Source organism: Lutra lutra, chromosome 5 (assembly GCF_902655055.1).
Source record: "Lutra lutra chromosome 5, mLutLut1.2, whole genome shotgun sequence".
In the NCBI taxonomy this organism is placed as follows: Eukaryota; Metazoa; Chordata; class Mammalia; order Carnivora; family Mustelidae; genus Lutra; species Lutra lutra.
The window spans coordinates 43,484,522-43,501,652 of NC_062282.1; the positions used below are offsets into that span (position 1 = coordinate 43,484,522).

The window sequence follows — 17,131 nt, forward strand, 5'->3', positions numbered from 1 at the left end:
GGGTCCTCCCTTCCCCCTCTGCGCCTCGGGCATCCCCCCGAGGAAGTTGTCCTCTGGCTCCAGGCTCCGACCTTCTGTGCTGGTCAGAACCCAAGGGGCACCTGGTCCTACTGTCAGAAACCCGAGTAGAGTCTCCCCGGCCCTAACCCAGCTCCGAGGCCCCTCGGGGGAGGGACAGGAAGGAAAGGAAGGGCAGCAGCAGGCGGTAGATCTCCTCCCTCTTTGGCCCCTCCCAGTACTCCCAGGACAGCCCACATGCACCGGCTCTGGGGCCTGAAGAGGTTTGAGACCAGCGCTTCTCAAAGTTTAAAGCCTGTTGTAATCACCTGGACATCTCGTTAAAAGGCAGGTTCTAGGTTAGCAGGTCCCGGGCAGAGCCTGAGATTCTGCATTTCAAACAGGTCCCGGGTGGTGCCGCTGCTGTAAATCCGTGGACCACTCTGCGAGTAGCGGCCGCGGAGACTCTGTGCCTCAGAACGGTGGGAAAAGCGGAAGGCCCAGAGAGGTCAAGTCACTTGTCCGTGGCCACACAGCGAGCAGCCCCAGACTGAAGGAAAAGGGCACCTGCCATACAGCTAAACAGTTCCCCACTCGGGCAGCCGGAATTAGCTGCGCTTCCCGGGCCCAGGGGCCGTGTTCGTAAACTCGGCTGCCCCGCGCGGCTCAGCCCCGCACCGGCGCTAAGAGCGCCGCCCGGCGGAGCTTTCCCCGCCTCCCTCCGCGCCGGCCTCTCGCAGTCCTCCGCCCGGCACCCCGGGACGACCGGAGGGGGCCGGCGGCGCCGAGAGTCCCTGCGGCGGAGCGGTTCCGCACCCTCCTCCCCTCCCGAGGCAAACTTCGCCGCCCGCGCCCATTACCTTTTTGGGGGCTTTGCAGCAGCTCAGCCTGCTGGGTCCGCAGCCCATCCTCCTCCGGGGACTCCCGGGCGCCGCCTCCTAACTCCGGCGGGGCCCCCCCGGGGGACCCAGCAGTCCCAGCCCCGCTGAACGCTGCGCGCCCGCGGGCCGGGGCTGCCGGCGAGACCCTGAAACTGAACCTGGAAGCGCAGACTTGAGCCGGAGCTGGGGCGGCCGCGCGCCGTAAATACCCGAAGAGCAGGGCCTCCGCGAAGCCCGCGGGGTTCGCGGTGCTGCCTCCAAGGCAGGTGACCAGCATCTCTGTAAATGATAACGACCTTGGCCCAGGGCAGAAGAGTTCCCTGGGAGCAACGGATGCTTTTCCGGGCCCCCGCCAGAGAAAAGACCTGGAAAAAATTTAACACAATTACTTAGAGAAAACACAACAGCTACCATTTCTTGAGAGCTGCCGGCTACATTGTACATATTACTTTATTTTTTTCCATCTCCTTGCAACAAAGATATTATTCCCTACATATTACAGGTTAGGAAAATGAGGCTCAGAGACGTGATTTGCCTAAGCTCACATAACTCGTGAGTACCAGAACCCAAATATATTCCAAATAAAACTGGAATTTGTTGAACCTAAGCTTTGAACCACTTCCCTACAAATACATTATGATACTTAGTTTAATCGTAATACCGCCTCACTTCTGAGTCAATAGTTCTTTCCAGCTCACAAGCATCTGTAACACTCTGCCTTGGATAAATGTTACCCATTACAACTCCTTGGGAAGCAGACAGGCAGATGCAGTGGGTATAAGGGACAGAACATGCCACTGCCTGAGGAAGAGAACTTTTATTTACCCCCACTTTGTCACTACCTGAGGTTTCTGAGAGTGGCAATGCCACAAAACCACACCTAACATTGAAAAATCAGTGTGCATGTGTCTCCGTGTGTCTATTAGCAAATGATACCAGGCCAGAGACACTTGGGAAGGTGTGCAAACGTGAAAGGGACTTACAGTCATGAATGAGGAAAGAGTATGACACTACAAAAGAACTTCCCCCTCCACAGATTATAAAACCAAGTGTAGCGGATTCTTTTTTTTTTTTATTAAAAATTTTTTTAAAGATTTTATTTATTTGACAGAGAGAGAGAGAAATCACAAGTAGGCAGAGAGGCAGGCAGAGAGGAGAGAGGAGGAAGCAGGCTCCCCGCAGAGCAGAGAGCCCAATGTGGGGCTCGAAGTGGGGCTGGATCCCAGGACCCTGGGATCATGACCTGAGCCGAAGGCAGAGGCTTTAACCCACTGAGCCACCCAGGCACCCCAAGTATAGCGGATTCTAAGGAAGGAAACTAAGGACCTAAATGATATGAGGTTCTTGGAAGGAAGAAGAATATAGGACAGTGGTTTACAAAGTGTGGTCCCAAAATCAGCAGCATCTGAACTACCAAACAGTTTTGTTAGAAATACAAATTATCAGGCTCCACCCAGACCTACAGATCCTAGACTCTGGGGATGGGGCTCAGGAATCTACAGTTTCACAAGCCAGGCAGGTGATTCTGAGCCCTGCTAAAGTCCGAGAACCACTGCCATAGGACGTGCTAAACAGGTAATGAGAAAAGAGTGTCTCCTTAAATTTACAATGTTTATTGGAACAGTGCTCAGGATTTAAAAACAAAATTAAATAAACCAACAAACAGAAAAAAACCCAAACAACCTAAATATCAAAAAAAAAAAAAAGGAGCTTGGTTAAATAAATTAAGATATATCTATAAAAACAGAAAGTTATGTAACTTTTATATATATATACTGATGAGGGTGAATTTTTTCAGTTTAAAGAAATAACATGGGGTGCCTGGGTGGCTCAGTTGTTAAGTATCTGCCTTCAGCTCAGGTCATGATCCCAGGGTCCTGGGATTGAGCCCTGTATCTGGCTCCCTGCTCAGTGGGAAGCCTGCTTCTCCCTCTCCCCCTCCCCCTGCTTATGTTTCCTCTCTTGTTGTCTCTCTCTCTGTCAAATAAATAAATAAAATCTTGTTTTTAAAAAAGATAAGAGGGGGCGCCTGGGTGGCTCAGTGGGTTAAAGCCTCTGCCTTCGGCTCAGGTCATGATCCCAGGGTCCTGGGATCGAGCCCCACATCGGGCTCTCTGCTCAGCGGGGAGCCTGCTTCCCTTCCTTTCTCTCTGCCTGCCTCTCTGCCTACTTGTGATCTGTCTGTCAAATAAATAAATAAAATCTTTAAAAAAAATAAAAAAATAAAAAAAGACAAGAAATAACAAATCCATTCCTATTTTTTAAAAAATATTAATAGTGATTACCTCTGTACAGGTGAGGTTTCAGATATTTAAAAAATGAGTATATACTTATGACTATTATACAACAATCACAATTGTGAAAAGAAAGTTTTTTTAAAAAAATGTTTCTAAATCCATTCATGAGACTGAAACTAGTTTTTCACTATCAAGTGAATACATGAGTTAATATATGAAAACCTGAAGAAAGAGACAATGACTGTGAATTAACTAGGTAGGAAAGAAAAAAAAAAGTCAAAATGGCTAAAAACGTGTGGGAAGATCATAACTAGGAATTGCCCTGTTTGATCCTCAACCCGTTGCTTCCCCTTTTGGAGAGTTTCCCATCTGAACACAGAAGACTTGCAGTTTCCAAAACTGATCTGAAATGTTTAATGCCAACAACTGAAATCAATGACTTGGGCTGGCAGGTGGGACCTGGGAAGGCAAATGCCACTCCTGGAGCCTCTGTTCTCAAGAGCTCTTGCCTCCAGCTTCTTTGAGCTTCCTGGGAGACCAGGCTCAGATTTGCCACTTCCATACAACAGGCTTTTTGGTGATATTCTTCAAAGCTCCTACCTCAGAAAAAAATCTAGAGTTTTTTTCGATTTGGTAACTTGCGTTTGAATAAGTGGCTAATGAGCTTTGTTGATGTACCAGTCAGGTTAGGTTAGGTTTTGCAGAGGTAATGAAACACATAAAAATGCAGTGACTTACCGTGAGTGAAACTAAGTGTTGCTCGCACCGCATGCCCAGCATGGGGAGGCAGGGGGCTCTGCGGCACATAGACATTCTGCACCAACCTGTGAGGCAGGCATCTCAACACCAGGCCTTCAAGTTTTGCCAGGGCACGAGAAGAGCGTATACAGGGAATGAAGCATAGGGTCTTAAATGGGTCAACTCAGAAGTGACACCTGTTAAGTCCTCTCACATTTTATCGGCCAGAGCAAGTCACATGGTCATGCTCAACTTCACAGGGATGGAACGGACAGTGTGTACCCAGAAGGAGAGGAGAACCAGAAATACTGGTGAACAGCAGAAATGTCTCCCATAGTGAGCCATCATCAAGCAGGTACGATGTGCCCATTTCTTGGGCAAATAGGGTGACTAATTCATCCTGGTTTGCTCAGTATTTCTCCACTTTTAGCTCTGAAAGTCCCATGTCTCCTTAGTCCTAAGACCGCTGGGATGATTGGTCACCCTTCCGGCTCGGCATGGTCAAAGAACAAGGGGAGGAGACTCAGTTCTTGTTCTTGAATTAGCTGTAATCTGTTTATTGTTTTCTAATGTTAGGCCTATACATAGAAAAAGAGAGGGAACAATACAAAACAGGATATAAAGCTAATGTTAAGTTGTGGGAAGTATTAGTATTAAAAGAAGATAAGAGACCATGGTGGATAGGGTTAGGGAAGAAGGACTTTCTGGAGGAATACTGATGCCAAAGGATGATCATGCTGAAAGGAATCCTACCATCCCAGGTTGGTTTCTGTTGCCTGCAACTAAGGCAAATTTCTTTAATAATTTCCCTCCTAGGCGCGCCTGGGTGGCTCAGTGGGTTAAAGACTCTGCCTTCGGCTCAGGTCATGATCCCAGGGTCCTGGGATCGAGCCCCACATCCGGCTCTCTGTTCTGCAGGGAGCCTGCTTCCTCCTCTCTCTCTCTGCCTGCCTTTCTGCCTACTTGTGATCTCTGTCTGTCAAGTAAATAAATAAAATCTTAAAAAAAAAAGTCTCTAAAAAAAAATAATTTCCCTTTTAGGTGTTTGTGCAGGCCATGTTTTTGTCCTTCCAGCAATGGGGAGATCACTACCCATCTTCCCATATCTAGGGGAAGAGGAGAAGCAGGGAGAAGCAATTATAAGAGGGAGGAAGAGCACGAGTCCAGGCAGGGTAGAGATGGAGGTTGGGGAGTTGGGGATTGAAGAATTAGAGTTGGTGGCTAAGTTGCATGTAGGGGGACAGAAGTCTGGGACGGGGTGGGCTCTTTTGGGAAAAATTTGAAAGAACACTATGGGGATTATCCTAAACTTCTTTCATAAGAGAAGTACAATATACCCATATATAAAAGTTTTGTCTAGAATTTCAGGCAATTCAGGGGCCCCTGATGCCCTTGCAGTAAGGCTGCGTATGCAACCTCAGTTAAGAACCTTTGAACTCAGTGATGCTAAACATCTTTCCAGCCCTGAAAGCTTTTTCTGTTCAGGTTCTTCTGACTGAACTCAGCTGTTCCCCCAGCGTGTTGTCTGCCCACAGTGACTTTCCATGCCACCTTTATCTGTGCATTATAGTTCCACTAAGCACCACAAAGCAGCTCAAATGCCCTCTCCTTCTAAGAGCCTGTGGCACCTGTTTGGCAGCTCTCTTGGCACACAGGTGGTTTCCTTCTGAGTTATACTTGTTTGTGGGCTCTGTGTGTCCTCCCTCCCAGACTAAGGGTTATGCAGCTCTGTCTCCTCCCCCCTTACCCAGCTGGTACTTAGTCAATTGTGGCAGAGACTTCCAGTCACCTTACTCAACTTCCATTCTTCCCTCTTCCTTAGTTATAAAATCATCCTATTCTCCAGGGCAGCAATGTGTGGGCTAAGGGACTACTTACCCAGCCTCCCTTGTATCTAGGGTCTAGGGGTGACTGGTGATATGTAAAAGGAAATTACTGGTTGGGGCATCCAGGAATTTTTTTTTTTTTTTTTTTTTTTTTTTTTTTTTTTTTAAGTGAGAGAGAGAAGAGAGGCAGAAGGAGAGGTAGGGAGAGAATCCCAAGCAGGCTCCATGCGCAGCACAGAGCTGAACACAGGGTGGATTGCATGATCCTAAGATCACGACCAGAGGCAGAATCAAGAACTAGAGGCTCAACTCACTGAGCCACCCAGGCACCCCTCCAGGAAAATTTCTAATAAGGAAATGACTCATCTGGGAAGAAGGCTCCCCCTTTTCCTCGACCCCACCTCCTCTTCCTGCCTGGAATACAGACATGATGGCTGACTTCCAGCAGCCATCTTAGTACCCTGAGCAAAAAGATAAAAGGAGCCCAGATCTCTGATGAATTTATCCAGCCCCCATACCAGCCTTGATCAATTACTAATTTTTTCACACAATAGAGTAAAAAATAAATTTTTTAAAGCCACTGCCATTTAGATTCTGTCACTAGCAGCAGAATGCAATTTCTAACCAATTCATAGGTCACTAATTAAGGTTTATTATATTGAACTTAATTGGAGTATTTTCCTTTTAGAGACCCCAAAGGAAGTGAGGAAGTGAGGTAGGAAGTGAGGCTCTGCTGAGAAAAGTTTGTCAGGTCTTTGATGGAAATGTTTTGATAGCTTCCTCTTGAAATTATATCTAATCGAAAAAAGATAAGAGAAAACCTAAAATTTTTGAGTCTTCAGGGTTTTTGTTGTTTTTAAGTAAGGTCTACCCTAAGTTGGGACTTGAACTCATGACTCTAAGATCATGAGTAGCATGTTCTACTGACCGAACCAAACAGGCACCCGAGTCTTTAGGCTTCTACTGGAGTATTTCTCAAGGAATGGGCTCATGTGCTTTGGAATCCTCTGGAGGATTCTTTTCCTATCTACCTCATTCTTTTCCTATCTACAAGGAACTGGAGAACAGAGTCAAAGGAATTTTCATACTAAAGTTTGAGCCTTATGTCTTCAGTGGTTGTGGTGGGTCATCATCTCATCAGAGTCGAGTTGCTACATTAATTATATTAAATTGTGTTCAACTGAATTAATGGGGAGGTTTTGGAAGGGAGAATGGAGTCTGAGTAATGCTAATTAGTGAGAAGCCACCTCTGCCCATTTTCCCAGGAGTCCGGTGGCTTGGGATTTGGGGTTCCCATAGGAGAGCAGGCAATAAGATTCACTCTACCATTTTCTTTACCAAGAGTTGATCAATAATCTGGTTAGTGTTATCTCTGCTGGATAAAGTTTAGAAGGAAGTTATCAAGGATCTTATATGTAACACAGAGTAGGAGAGGCATAACATCACGCAGGGATTTTCTCTAAGGAAAACTGCCCAGCATGGTAAGTGGGCTCTAGGGTCTGGAAACTACAAGTAATGAACAGGATGGACATTTCTTCACATCAGTGGTTCTTAAATGTGGTTCAGTGATCAGCGGCATCCCCATCTCTTGGGAAACTGTTAAAAATTTTTGCCCTCCCTACCCTCCCAGAACAGCCAAATCAGAAACGCTGGGTGTGGGGCCCAGGCATCTGCATTGCACAAGTCCTCCGGCTCATTCGGATGTGTGCTTATGTTTGAGTAGCTCTGACATTTCTGTCCTCTTCATGTCTGATGGTGATTTTTTTTAAATGGGTATAGAGATAAGATAGAGAGAGTGAGGTCCAGGGCTCAGTGAGTCTCTGCACCAGCCCCATGTTCCATGGTTGAGACATCCTTGGCTGGGTTGATGTCTAGGTCACCCCTTCCTGTACCCTCCTTGTGAAACACAGGGGACTGTGCTGCGGCTTCTGAGCCAGGCCCTGAGTCATCTCACCTCTAGAACTAAGAGTGAGTCCTTCTGCTGAAAGTCCTCTGATGAACAGTTTGTTGATTTAAATGTTCTTGAATAAGCAGGACTGCAACACTGGCTGGGGCTTTCTGGATCAGAGATGGATATTCACTTCTCTGGCTGCATCCAAGTCTGAAACGGACCTGCCCCTCTATGTGCCCCCTCATCCCCCTTATCAGAGGATGGCTTCTCCCTTCTGCATGCTCTCCATGCCATTCTGTGTCAAACATATTTACTGTATGTCCTTGTTGGGTGGGATCCCAGTTTCTCATGGCCCACCTCATTCTTCAGTTTGAAAAATGAACACTTGTCCACCTATGTCAACTGCTATGTATTCACAATTTAAGCCACCCTTTCCCAACAGGTAACTGCTCCATTCCCCGCCCTCCAGTCCTCCTAGCCCTGACATCACCCTCCTTTTTCCATTCCAGTGAGACTGTCTTACCTGCAGGAAAGTAACTGGAGTGAGAGTCAGAAGATGGCGAGGATGGACACTTGGCTTCCCAAGTCCAAAATTGGAACACACGATTTGATGAATGAATTTGTGACATTTATATTTTTTATTGACCTGATTCTATTTATTCATTTACTCTTTACCCGCATATTGGAGTTTCTGGGCTATCCAAACAATTTACGGGGACGAGGAAGTCAAATACGGGTAAATGGGAGTGGCTCAGAACAAATGTGAGAAAGGATGTAGGTCCGAGGGTCAGGATCAGGTCAAGATCCTGCAGTCCTGGGATCAAGCCCCATGTCCAGCTCTCCGCTCAGTGGGGAGTCTGCTTCTCCCTCTGCCCCTCATCCTGCTTGTGCTCTCTCTCTCTCAAATAAATCAATAAAATCTTTTTTTTTTTAAAGATTTTATTGATTTATTTGACAGCCAGAGATCACAAGTAGGCAGAGAGGCAGGCAGAGAGAGGTGGGGAAGCAGACTTCCCACTGAGTGGAAAGCCCGATGAGGGACTCGATCCCAGGACCCTGAGATCATGACCTGAGCCGAAGGCAGAGGCTTAATCCACTGAGCCACCCAGGCGCCCAAATCAATAAAATCTTAAAAAAAAAAAAAAAAAAAGAAGAAGAAGAAGAAGAAGAAGGTAACCTTACTTCTGCTCCAGGTGGACAAGTAATGTAACAAGGGGTACAGAGAATACCATGAAGCAGGAGGAGTCACGAATTCCATCTGGGAGAGAGCAGCTCAGGGCAGGCTTCACCAAGGATGTGATGTTTGAGGGGGGCTAGGCAGATTAAGTAAGGGTTCTTCCTGTCAAGAAAATAATGGATGTAACTAACCTTATTGTGGTGATAATTTTGCAACAGATACATGTATAAAATTAAAATTAAAAAAAAAGAAAGAAAATAGGGAAGGTCTTTCAGGCCTGGTGCCATGTGGGTTTTCAGGGAGGGCTCAGTGGCTCAGTGTGGTTGGAGGGCTGGCGAAGGCAGGGAGCGAGGGAGGTGCAGATATACAGGCAGGAGAGGCCTTGAAGGTCCAGCTTTGACTTTGTCCTGTGGGCAGTGGGAGAGACATGATCAGACTGGTGTTGCAAATGGTCACTGGGGGCTCTGGCGGAGGTTGGACAGAGAGCTCGGGAGAGAACTGGTGCTGGTCCAAAAAGCACTTCAGACCAGAAGGATGGCAGCCCCCAGGTCCAGCTCAGCCCTGCCCTGACTGAGCTCCCAGCCTGCTATAATATGGTAACTACGGCGGGCCCGCTGCAGAGTAGGGGTGCCTCCAGTAGGCGGTAGGCGGATAAGTGGAGAGCAGTTTCCTCCCCTCTTAGCCTGTGAGGTGGCAGCTAGCAGCCAGCCGTGTTGTGGTTACCAGGGCCTTGGGTTACAACACATGTTTGTTTTTTAAAAAAATGTTGTAATACCTTTTAAATCAGGGCCCTGGACAGGATCCAAGGACAGTAGCAAGGACCAGCCCCTGGGCACTTCTTAAAGAAGCAGCTGCAGAGGGTGGCAGCCTCAGGAACCTGGATTTCTGGAAGAGTTTGAGTTCAGGCAGGATTTGGAAACTGGGGCAAGGCTGGAAGCAGATGGTATCTCCAGCTCACCCCATTCCCCTCTTCCTTCCTCAAGGCACTTTTGCATCCAGAGGACTTAAGGTGATCTTTCTCCCAAGCTGTCTTGAAAAACCAGAGGCAGCAGGTGGAGGCATCCAGGAATATAAAGCCCATCTCCTTAGGAGGAGAGACCTTCCAGCTGGTCCAAGATTCAGGAGTCTGGTTTGAGAGGGAGTGAGCCCCCCATGGGAGGAGGTATGCAAACAGAAGTGAACACTGGTAGAGCATGTTGGAGAAAGCATGCAAGGACCTGCTGGGGTAGAGGTCCTGAAACAAGGGATACTCACATCCATTTTTATTGCCACAGGAAGAGATCTTTGCTGTAGTCCCTTTTCAGAGACAGAAGTTACTCCTCAACCAGATAAAGACTGAGATTCTAGACACTTCCATCTGGTGCACTGTTGGTGGGAATGTAAAATGGTGCAGTCACTATGGAAAACAGTGTGGAGATTCCTTTAAAAATTAAAAATATGGTAATATGTTCCAGTAATCCCACTTCAGGATATATATCCAAAAGAATTGAAATCAGGATCTCAAAGAGATGTCTGCACACCCATGTTTATTGCAACATTATTCACAATAGCTAAGATATGGAAACAATTCAAATGTCCACTGACAGATGAGTAGGTAAAGAAAATGTGGTCTGTGCCTACAAGGAGAATATCAGCCTTGAAAAAGCAGGGCATTCTTCCACTTGTGACAACATGGATGGACCTGAAGGACATCATGTGAAGTGAAATATACCGGTCACAGAGGGACAGATACCACACGAGTCTACTTATATGTGGTGTCTCATATGAGGCAAACTCATAGAAGCAGAGAGTAGCAAGGTGGTTCTCGAGATCTGTGGCACAACATAGTGCCTAGAGTTAATAATCCTCAGGATGCGCTTAAACGTTTGTTAATAGGGTGGCTCTTATGTTATGTGTTCTCACCACAAAAACAAAAGGAAAAATAAATGAGCACTAGGAAACTTTGGGAAGTGATGGAAATGTTTCTCCCCATGATTGTGGTGATGGTTTCAGGGGTGTACGCATATGCCCAAACTCATGGAATTGCATACATTAATTATGTGCAGTTCTTCCTACATGGATTATACCTCAAGAAAGTTGTTTTTATTTATTTTTTAAAAGATTTTATTTATTTATTTGTGAGAGAGAGAACACAAACAGCAGGCAGAGGGAGAAGCTGGCTCCCCACTTAGCAAGAAGCCCAATGCAGGATTTGATCCCAGGACCCTGGGATCATGACCTGAGCTGAAGGCAGATGCTTCACTGACTGAGCCACCCAGGCGTCCAACAAAGTTTTTTGTTTTTGTTTTTGTTTTTTTAAGACTTTCATTCTGATCCTTGGCTTGCTACTGATTCGCATTTTGACCCTGGATAACTCACATGCACTCACTTCTCTGTCCTCACAGCCTTGCCCCATGTTTGACCCAGTGCCTGGCACGGAGTGAACTCAAGCAAAGATTTGTTAAACAAATCATGAATGGATTAATTGACCGGATTGGGTCCAAAGTTGAATCCGGATCCATGGGCTTCAGAGGTTACACGAACCTTTTGAAATTTCATTCACAATTGTGTATGTATGAATGATCCTATTTTTTTTTCTTGGTTAGGGTCAATCACTTTAATCACCATTACCATCATTTATTGATGATTTGTTATGATGTGCGAAGTCTACATCTTATCGCATTTAATCATCAGGAACCACCCACTGTACTAAAGTGAAAACCCAGGTTTGAAGAGTGTTCAGGACTTGCTTAGGGTCATATGCTGGGTGAGACTGACGTCAACCAGACTTCCGGTCCTGAGCTCTAAACCACTGTGAAGACTTACTCCAGCTTCGCAAAGAGATCCATGACCCCCGAAGGTGAAGAGAAAACATTCTAGGACCCCAGAGCTTTATTTCTTTGTGGGACTGTGGGGAAGGCGGGGCAGAGGGCGGAGGTGGAGGAGAGAGCCAACCAGCCGGAGCAGGACCGTGCCCACGCCCCCGCAAGGCTGCTATTTAGAGCAGTCCCAGAGCCCCCAGAAAGGATAAGGGGGCAGGCAGGGGAGAGCGGTTGTAAAAGGAGCCCGAGGAGGGGGAGGGGGCTATCTCCTCCCCCGCCCCCGCTGCCTCCAGCTCACTCTGTCGCCTGATGTCTAAATAAGGCTTACAGGCACATTCTAGGCAGCTAAAAATAAACTCCTGCTCCCCCTCCTGCCCTTGGGCTCTGGCGACCTCCCCAGCCCCGTCAGGGTTCCCCTGGGCAGGACCAGCTCTCCGGAGCACGCCCTCAGCTACAGAATCGTGCTTCGCGGGGGACCCAAGGGATCTGATGGGCGTTCTTCCTACTGCAGGAGACACCTGCGCTGGATGTCAGGATTCCTGAGTCCTACTCTCGGCTCCGCCCTAACAAACCTGGACAAGCCCCTCTTTTCTCTGAACTCAGTCTCCACACAGATAAAATGCGGGCATTGGAATAATGATGTAAAGCTCTGGCAGTTTTGAATGAAGTCAGGATCCCACTCTCTGGGGTCAAACTTCAGTTGGTCCACGGAGGTTTTTTAGGGTACATCCGTCTTGCAGACTTATTTTTAGCTCACGCGGTCTTCTGTAGCGATCTGAATTAGCTACCCACACTGAACGATTTGAAGAATTCACATAAAATTCTGTATTTCCAGCTTCTCTTGAAAAATCAGATCTGTCCACCCCGGGCCGGCGGCGTGCCTGCTCACAGAAGCTCGAATTGGGCAACTGCCGCCCCCTGCCGGTGGGATGAATGTACTACAGGGAGGTGCCGACCGCCTCACCCAGGTTTCCGCCCAGCCCTGCAGGCAAGAGTGTGCGAGGTGCCCAGAGCGATTGCGGTGAGTACTTAGAGCACAGACCCATTCAGTTTGGCATCCCAGGGGCCTGAGACCCTGGCATTGCTCTGTCCAGTACATGCTTGTTGAATAAATGATCCAGACAGTTAATGGAATGCTTTGGAACCTGTAAAGGACGCGTGCAGAGGTTGTGACGATGGTGCTGGCTAGCGGATATCTGGTGCCCCTGCATTACTTAACTCCTACCCCAGAGTCCGGGTCCCAGGTCCTAAAGATGTGGGAAGCAAGGGCAGAATGTAGATAAAATTAAATGTTCTTATAACCTGTCCATAACATGGACAAACACTTGAGGCAGAAAGGGTATAACCTTCCTCCAGGAAGCTCCCAACTGTCTTAATGTTAATTCCTTGCTAGAGGGAGAAACAACCTTGGTTTGGTTATAACAAGGTCTCAGGTTTTCTGAGGCTTCTTTCAGTATATAAAAATCCTTTTGGAACTTCCCTTATATTTACATCCCCCAACCCTGAAGTATGTAATTAGTTGCTCCACACAATCCTGGGGCAGCAGCAGCTCTTTCTGCCCCGGGATCCTGTCCCTGTACTTTGACAAAACCACCTTTTTGCACCAAAGATGTCTCAAAAATTCTTTCTTGATCTTTGGATCCGGACCCTACCAACCTCACCCCTATTCCAAAACTACATCCCCAAGAAGGGGCAAAATTCTTAGACTCCCACCCTCAATCCCCAACCCTGTTGGGAGTTACCAGATAATTAAGGTTCTTTTAAAGGCATTGCCTGGACCTCCTGCGAAGTCAGTGGGATTGTTCTTGGTTGGGAAATTACTGACAGAAACGGCCAGGATCTGTTAAACTCAATCCTTCAGAGCTACTTTGGAGACAAGCAGGGGAGCAGAAAAAGAAGCAGGAGGGAGGAAGGGTAGGAAGTGTAGAACAGAGATTTTCAAAGAACAGGCTTCTGATCAGCCTACTTGGATTCCCCTGACTCACTGGAGCTGGATGATGCCTCTGGACCAACTCTCAGACATCACAAAATCCATCTCACCTCAGCATGCAGTAGCGCGATGGGCAGAGATGATAACCTAGGAATGCCAGGACAAAGCCTTCCTGCTCTGTCTCAGTAAATCAGGAGGAGTCACCTGATGACTTCCTTGGAAGGAAATAGTGATTCTATATCTTATCTCTGTCAGTCAATGGTGGAGAAAAGTCAATCAGTCTGGACCCTTGCTACTTTCATTGTGGTCCTCCAACAAGCGGCATTGACTTCAAGGAGACTTTGTTAGAAATGCACATTCTTGGACTGCACCGCATACTGAGGAATCATAGTCTGCTTTTTAACGAGATCCCAGATGCTCTGCATGCATTTCACAGTTAGATAAAAGCGGCTTTAGACCAGTGGTTCTCAATGTTGGCTTCACCTTGGAATCCCTTGGGGGATTTTTTTTTTTTTAAAGATTTTATCTATTTATTTGAGAGAGAGAATGAGAGGAGAGAGCCTGAGAGGGGAGAAGGTCAGAGGGAGAAGCAGACCCTCCGTCAAGCAGGGAGCCTGATGGGGGACTAGATCCTGGGACTCCAAGATCATGACCTGAGCCTAAGGCAGTTGCTTAACCAACTGCCTTAACCCAGGCACCCCCCCTTGGGGGACTTTTAAAAATGCCGATGTCTGGGTGCCTGGGTGGCTCAGTCCGTTAGGCACACAACTCGATTTCAGCTCAGGTCATGATCTCAGGGTCATGAGACTGAGCCCCACATCGGGCTTCACCCTCAGTGGAGAGTCTGCTTGAGATGTTCTCTCTCCTTCTGCCCTTCCTCCCTCTAAAATAAAGAAAGAAATAAATATTTTTTTAATAAGGGCTGATATCTGGGTCCCACTCTTGCGTGCAGCCTGGGCATGGGCTCTCAGGTGATTTGTTTAAAGCTCCTCAGGTGATTTCCATGTGTGCCAGTATTGGGACCACAGCTCTACGCAAAGGCTCGAAGGCGATAAAAATCTTTGGGAATTGGAGCCATGCAAATTTGTACAGGGGCCTCCCACCCTGGGCCCTCAGATTCAGGCTGGTGGAAGGGCAGCTAGGCCTGGCTGGTGCTCAGAGGCACCTTCCCCAGGGCGGCCCTGCCAGCCAGACGGAGCCAACCCCTCCCCCAGGGCATTGTCAGGCCACCCAAGGCTCAGGTTTCCAGCAAGTGGGGTGAGAAGCATGTGGCGCTCCTCTGAGCTTTGGCAATCCTGCCCAGGGGTGTTGCCCTGACCCAGGAGACTAGAAGGCATTGTCTAAAGTCAGAAATACCATTTACCATTTAGAGAAAAATTTTTGGCATCAATGCAAAACTGTTTATTGCCTAGAGCGTCCCCTTCCAATACGCGCTTGTGATTTTACGGGGCGGGCTCTGAGCCTTTCATTGCATGAGTTGTAGATAATTCATGACCCTGGAAAATCATCTTTGTTTGTGGACATGTAAATGCATGTCCTGCGGAGGTTAAATTGACTTCCCTCCTCTACCACGAAGGAGGCAGCTTTACCTCCATTTGCACATTTATCTCAATATTCCTGATCTACAAATGTGTTTGTGTTTTAGACTTTCATTTGCTCTGGTTGTAACATCTGTATTCCTCACTGAGGAAGTTAAATAAAATCTCTCACGTGTGCTCATTTTCTGTCTGTATGAGCGGTATGATTTTACCTTCTTTTTTTTTTTTTTAAAGATTTTATTTATTTATTTGACACAGAGAGAGAGATCACAAGCAGGCAGAGAGGCAGGCAGAGAGAGGGGAGGAAGCAGGCTCCCTGCTGAGCAGAGAGCCCGATGCGGGGCTCGATCCCAGGACCCTGAGATCATGACCTGAGCCGAAGGCAGCGGCTTAACCCACTGAGCCACCCAGGCGCCCCGATTTTACCTTCTTTTTGACCATGATCCTTTACTAACGAACATAGCCACGATTTGAAACTGATGTCCAGGGGTGCCTGGGTGGCTCAGCGGGTTAAGCCTCTGCCTTCGGCTCAGGTCATGGTCTCAGGGTCCTGGGATCGAGCCCCACATCAGGCTGTCTGCTCAGCGGGGAGCCTGCTCCCCCCCCCCCCTCCGTCTACCTCTCTGCCTACTTGTGATCTCTCTGTGTCAAATAAATAAATAAAATCTTAAAAAAAAAACCAAAAACGGATGTCCAGACTACACGTGGGTTGAAACCACACAGAGACCAGGCTTTAACAGAAATGAGAGATCCAAGTATGCCCACAGGGGCTGTGGAGACCCCTGAGCTCAGATGCCGTGGAAAGGGGCAAGGACAGCTCAGCTTCAGTGGACTGTTGCCTGTGGGAAGGCAGGCTGGTGTGTCCAGATTCTCTGATTGTTTCAGAAAAAGTAGGAAATCTACAATTTAATGAGGAATCCCTTGTTTTTATTATATACTGGCAACTATGTAAATTTCTAAGAAATACCGTGCAAACAAATCATGAGTTTGAGGTTGGAGTTGCCGGTCTGGTGACTTTTGATCTGACTCAGTGCCCACTTTATGTGAATTTAAAGTGATAAGCGCTCCTCATCACACTCGGGGCACTCACCCCACTAGCCTGTGTGCACCTGCCGGCAACACTGACTCACCACATAGGGGCACAGCCGGTAGGTCATCCTGGGCCCTGTTATTGGAGGGCTCAGACCCAGTTACTCTTCTAGGAAGCTCATGACCATGAACGTTAGAGTGATAACAACTTCTAGTTTTCCAACCCGTCACTCCTAGGATGTGATTTCTTCCAGGACAACTGACTTGTTTTAATAATTGCCACTTTTATGTACATGGGCACCTCTTGTGGGCCGGGTGATTCACATCAGCGGATGTCACTCTTGGCTACATATTTGAATTGTCTGGAAAAAATGCACTGAGGCCAGAGATTTAGAGATATAATTGATCTGGAGTGTAGGCCTGGGGATGGGGATTTTTAAAAGCTGCCTTGATGATGGTATGTAGCTCTGGCTGGGAACCACCACCTGATGGTCTTAACCATGTTTACACTTCCCATTGACTCTTACCCAGATGTTTTTCACTTCTCCCGAGGATCATCAAAAGTCTGTCTCCTCAGAGAATTCCCACCAGACTCAACCTTGCCACACTTTGTATTTTTTGTCTTCCAGTATAATTACTCTTAGATAGTATCTTGTTTATGTCCTTCCCTGCTGCCTGCCTTTCTGGAATGAACTTTGCAGGGTATAGGGCTTTGATTATAAGGGTGGGGGCAGGACCTTTATATAGTTCAAATCTTTTTATAGTTTCAATCTGTAAGTATTTGTTGAATGAGTGACTAGTTTAGTAGTTGTTTATTATTATTATTCTTTTAATCTTTGTTTTACAAATGAGGAAAACGAGGCCAGAGAGGATAAGACCCCTTCCTATGCTCTTGCTGGAAAAGACCAGGGTCTGGCTGACGTGGAACAAGTGCTCTGAACAAGACACTGTCCTTGTGGTTTTACCTTCTACCTTGGTTATAGATTTGGTTTCCAGTCACTGTGTCTGTGGACTTCCAGCAGCTCCTCCAAAGCCCTTCAGATGGGAGATCAAATACTCTCATCCACAAGGAATGTGCCAGCTCAT

The 17,131-nt window shown here is 47.2% G+C and overlaps 1 protein-coding gene across 1 annotated transcript in view; it reads right to left on the bottom strand.

Moving 5' to 3' along the window:
- Nucleotides 1-1,077, bottom strand: part of CCDC69 (coiled-coil domain containing 69) — a 39,171-nt gene extending 38,094 nt beyond the window's left edge. Inside the window, exon 1 of the mRNA XM_047729558.1 lies at nucleotides 858-1,077. Within this exon, the coding sequence (XP_047585514.1) occupies nucleotides 858-905 (48 nt within the window). The 5' untranslated portion in view covers nucleotides 906-1,077. The remainder of the gene's footprint in view (nucleotides 1-857) is intronic.
- Nucleotides 1,078-17,131: the final 16,054 nt, after the last annotated feature.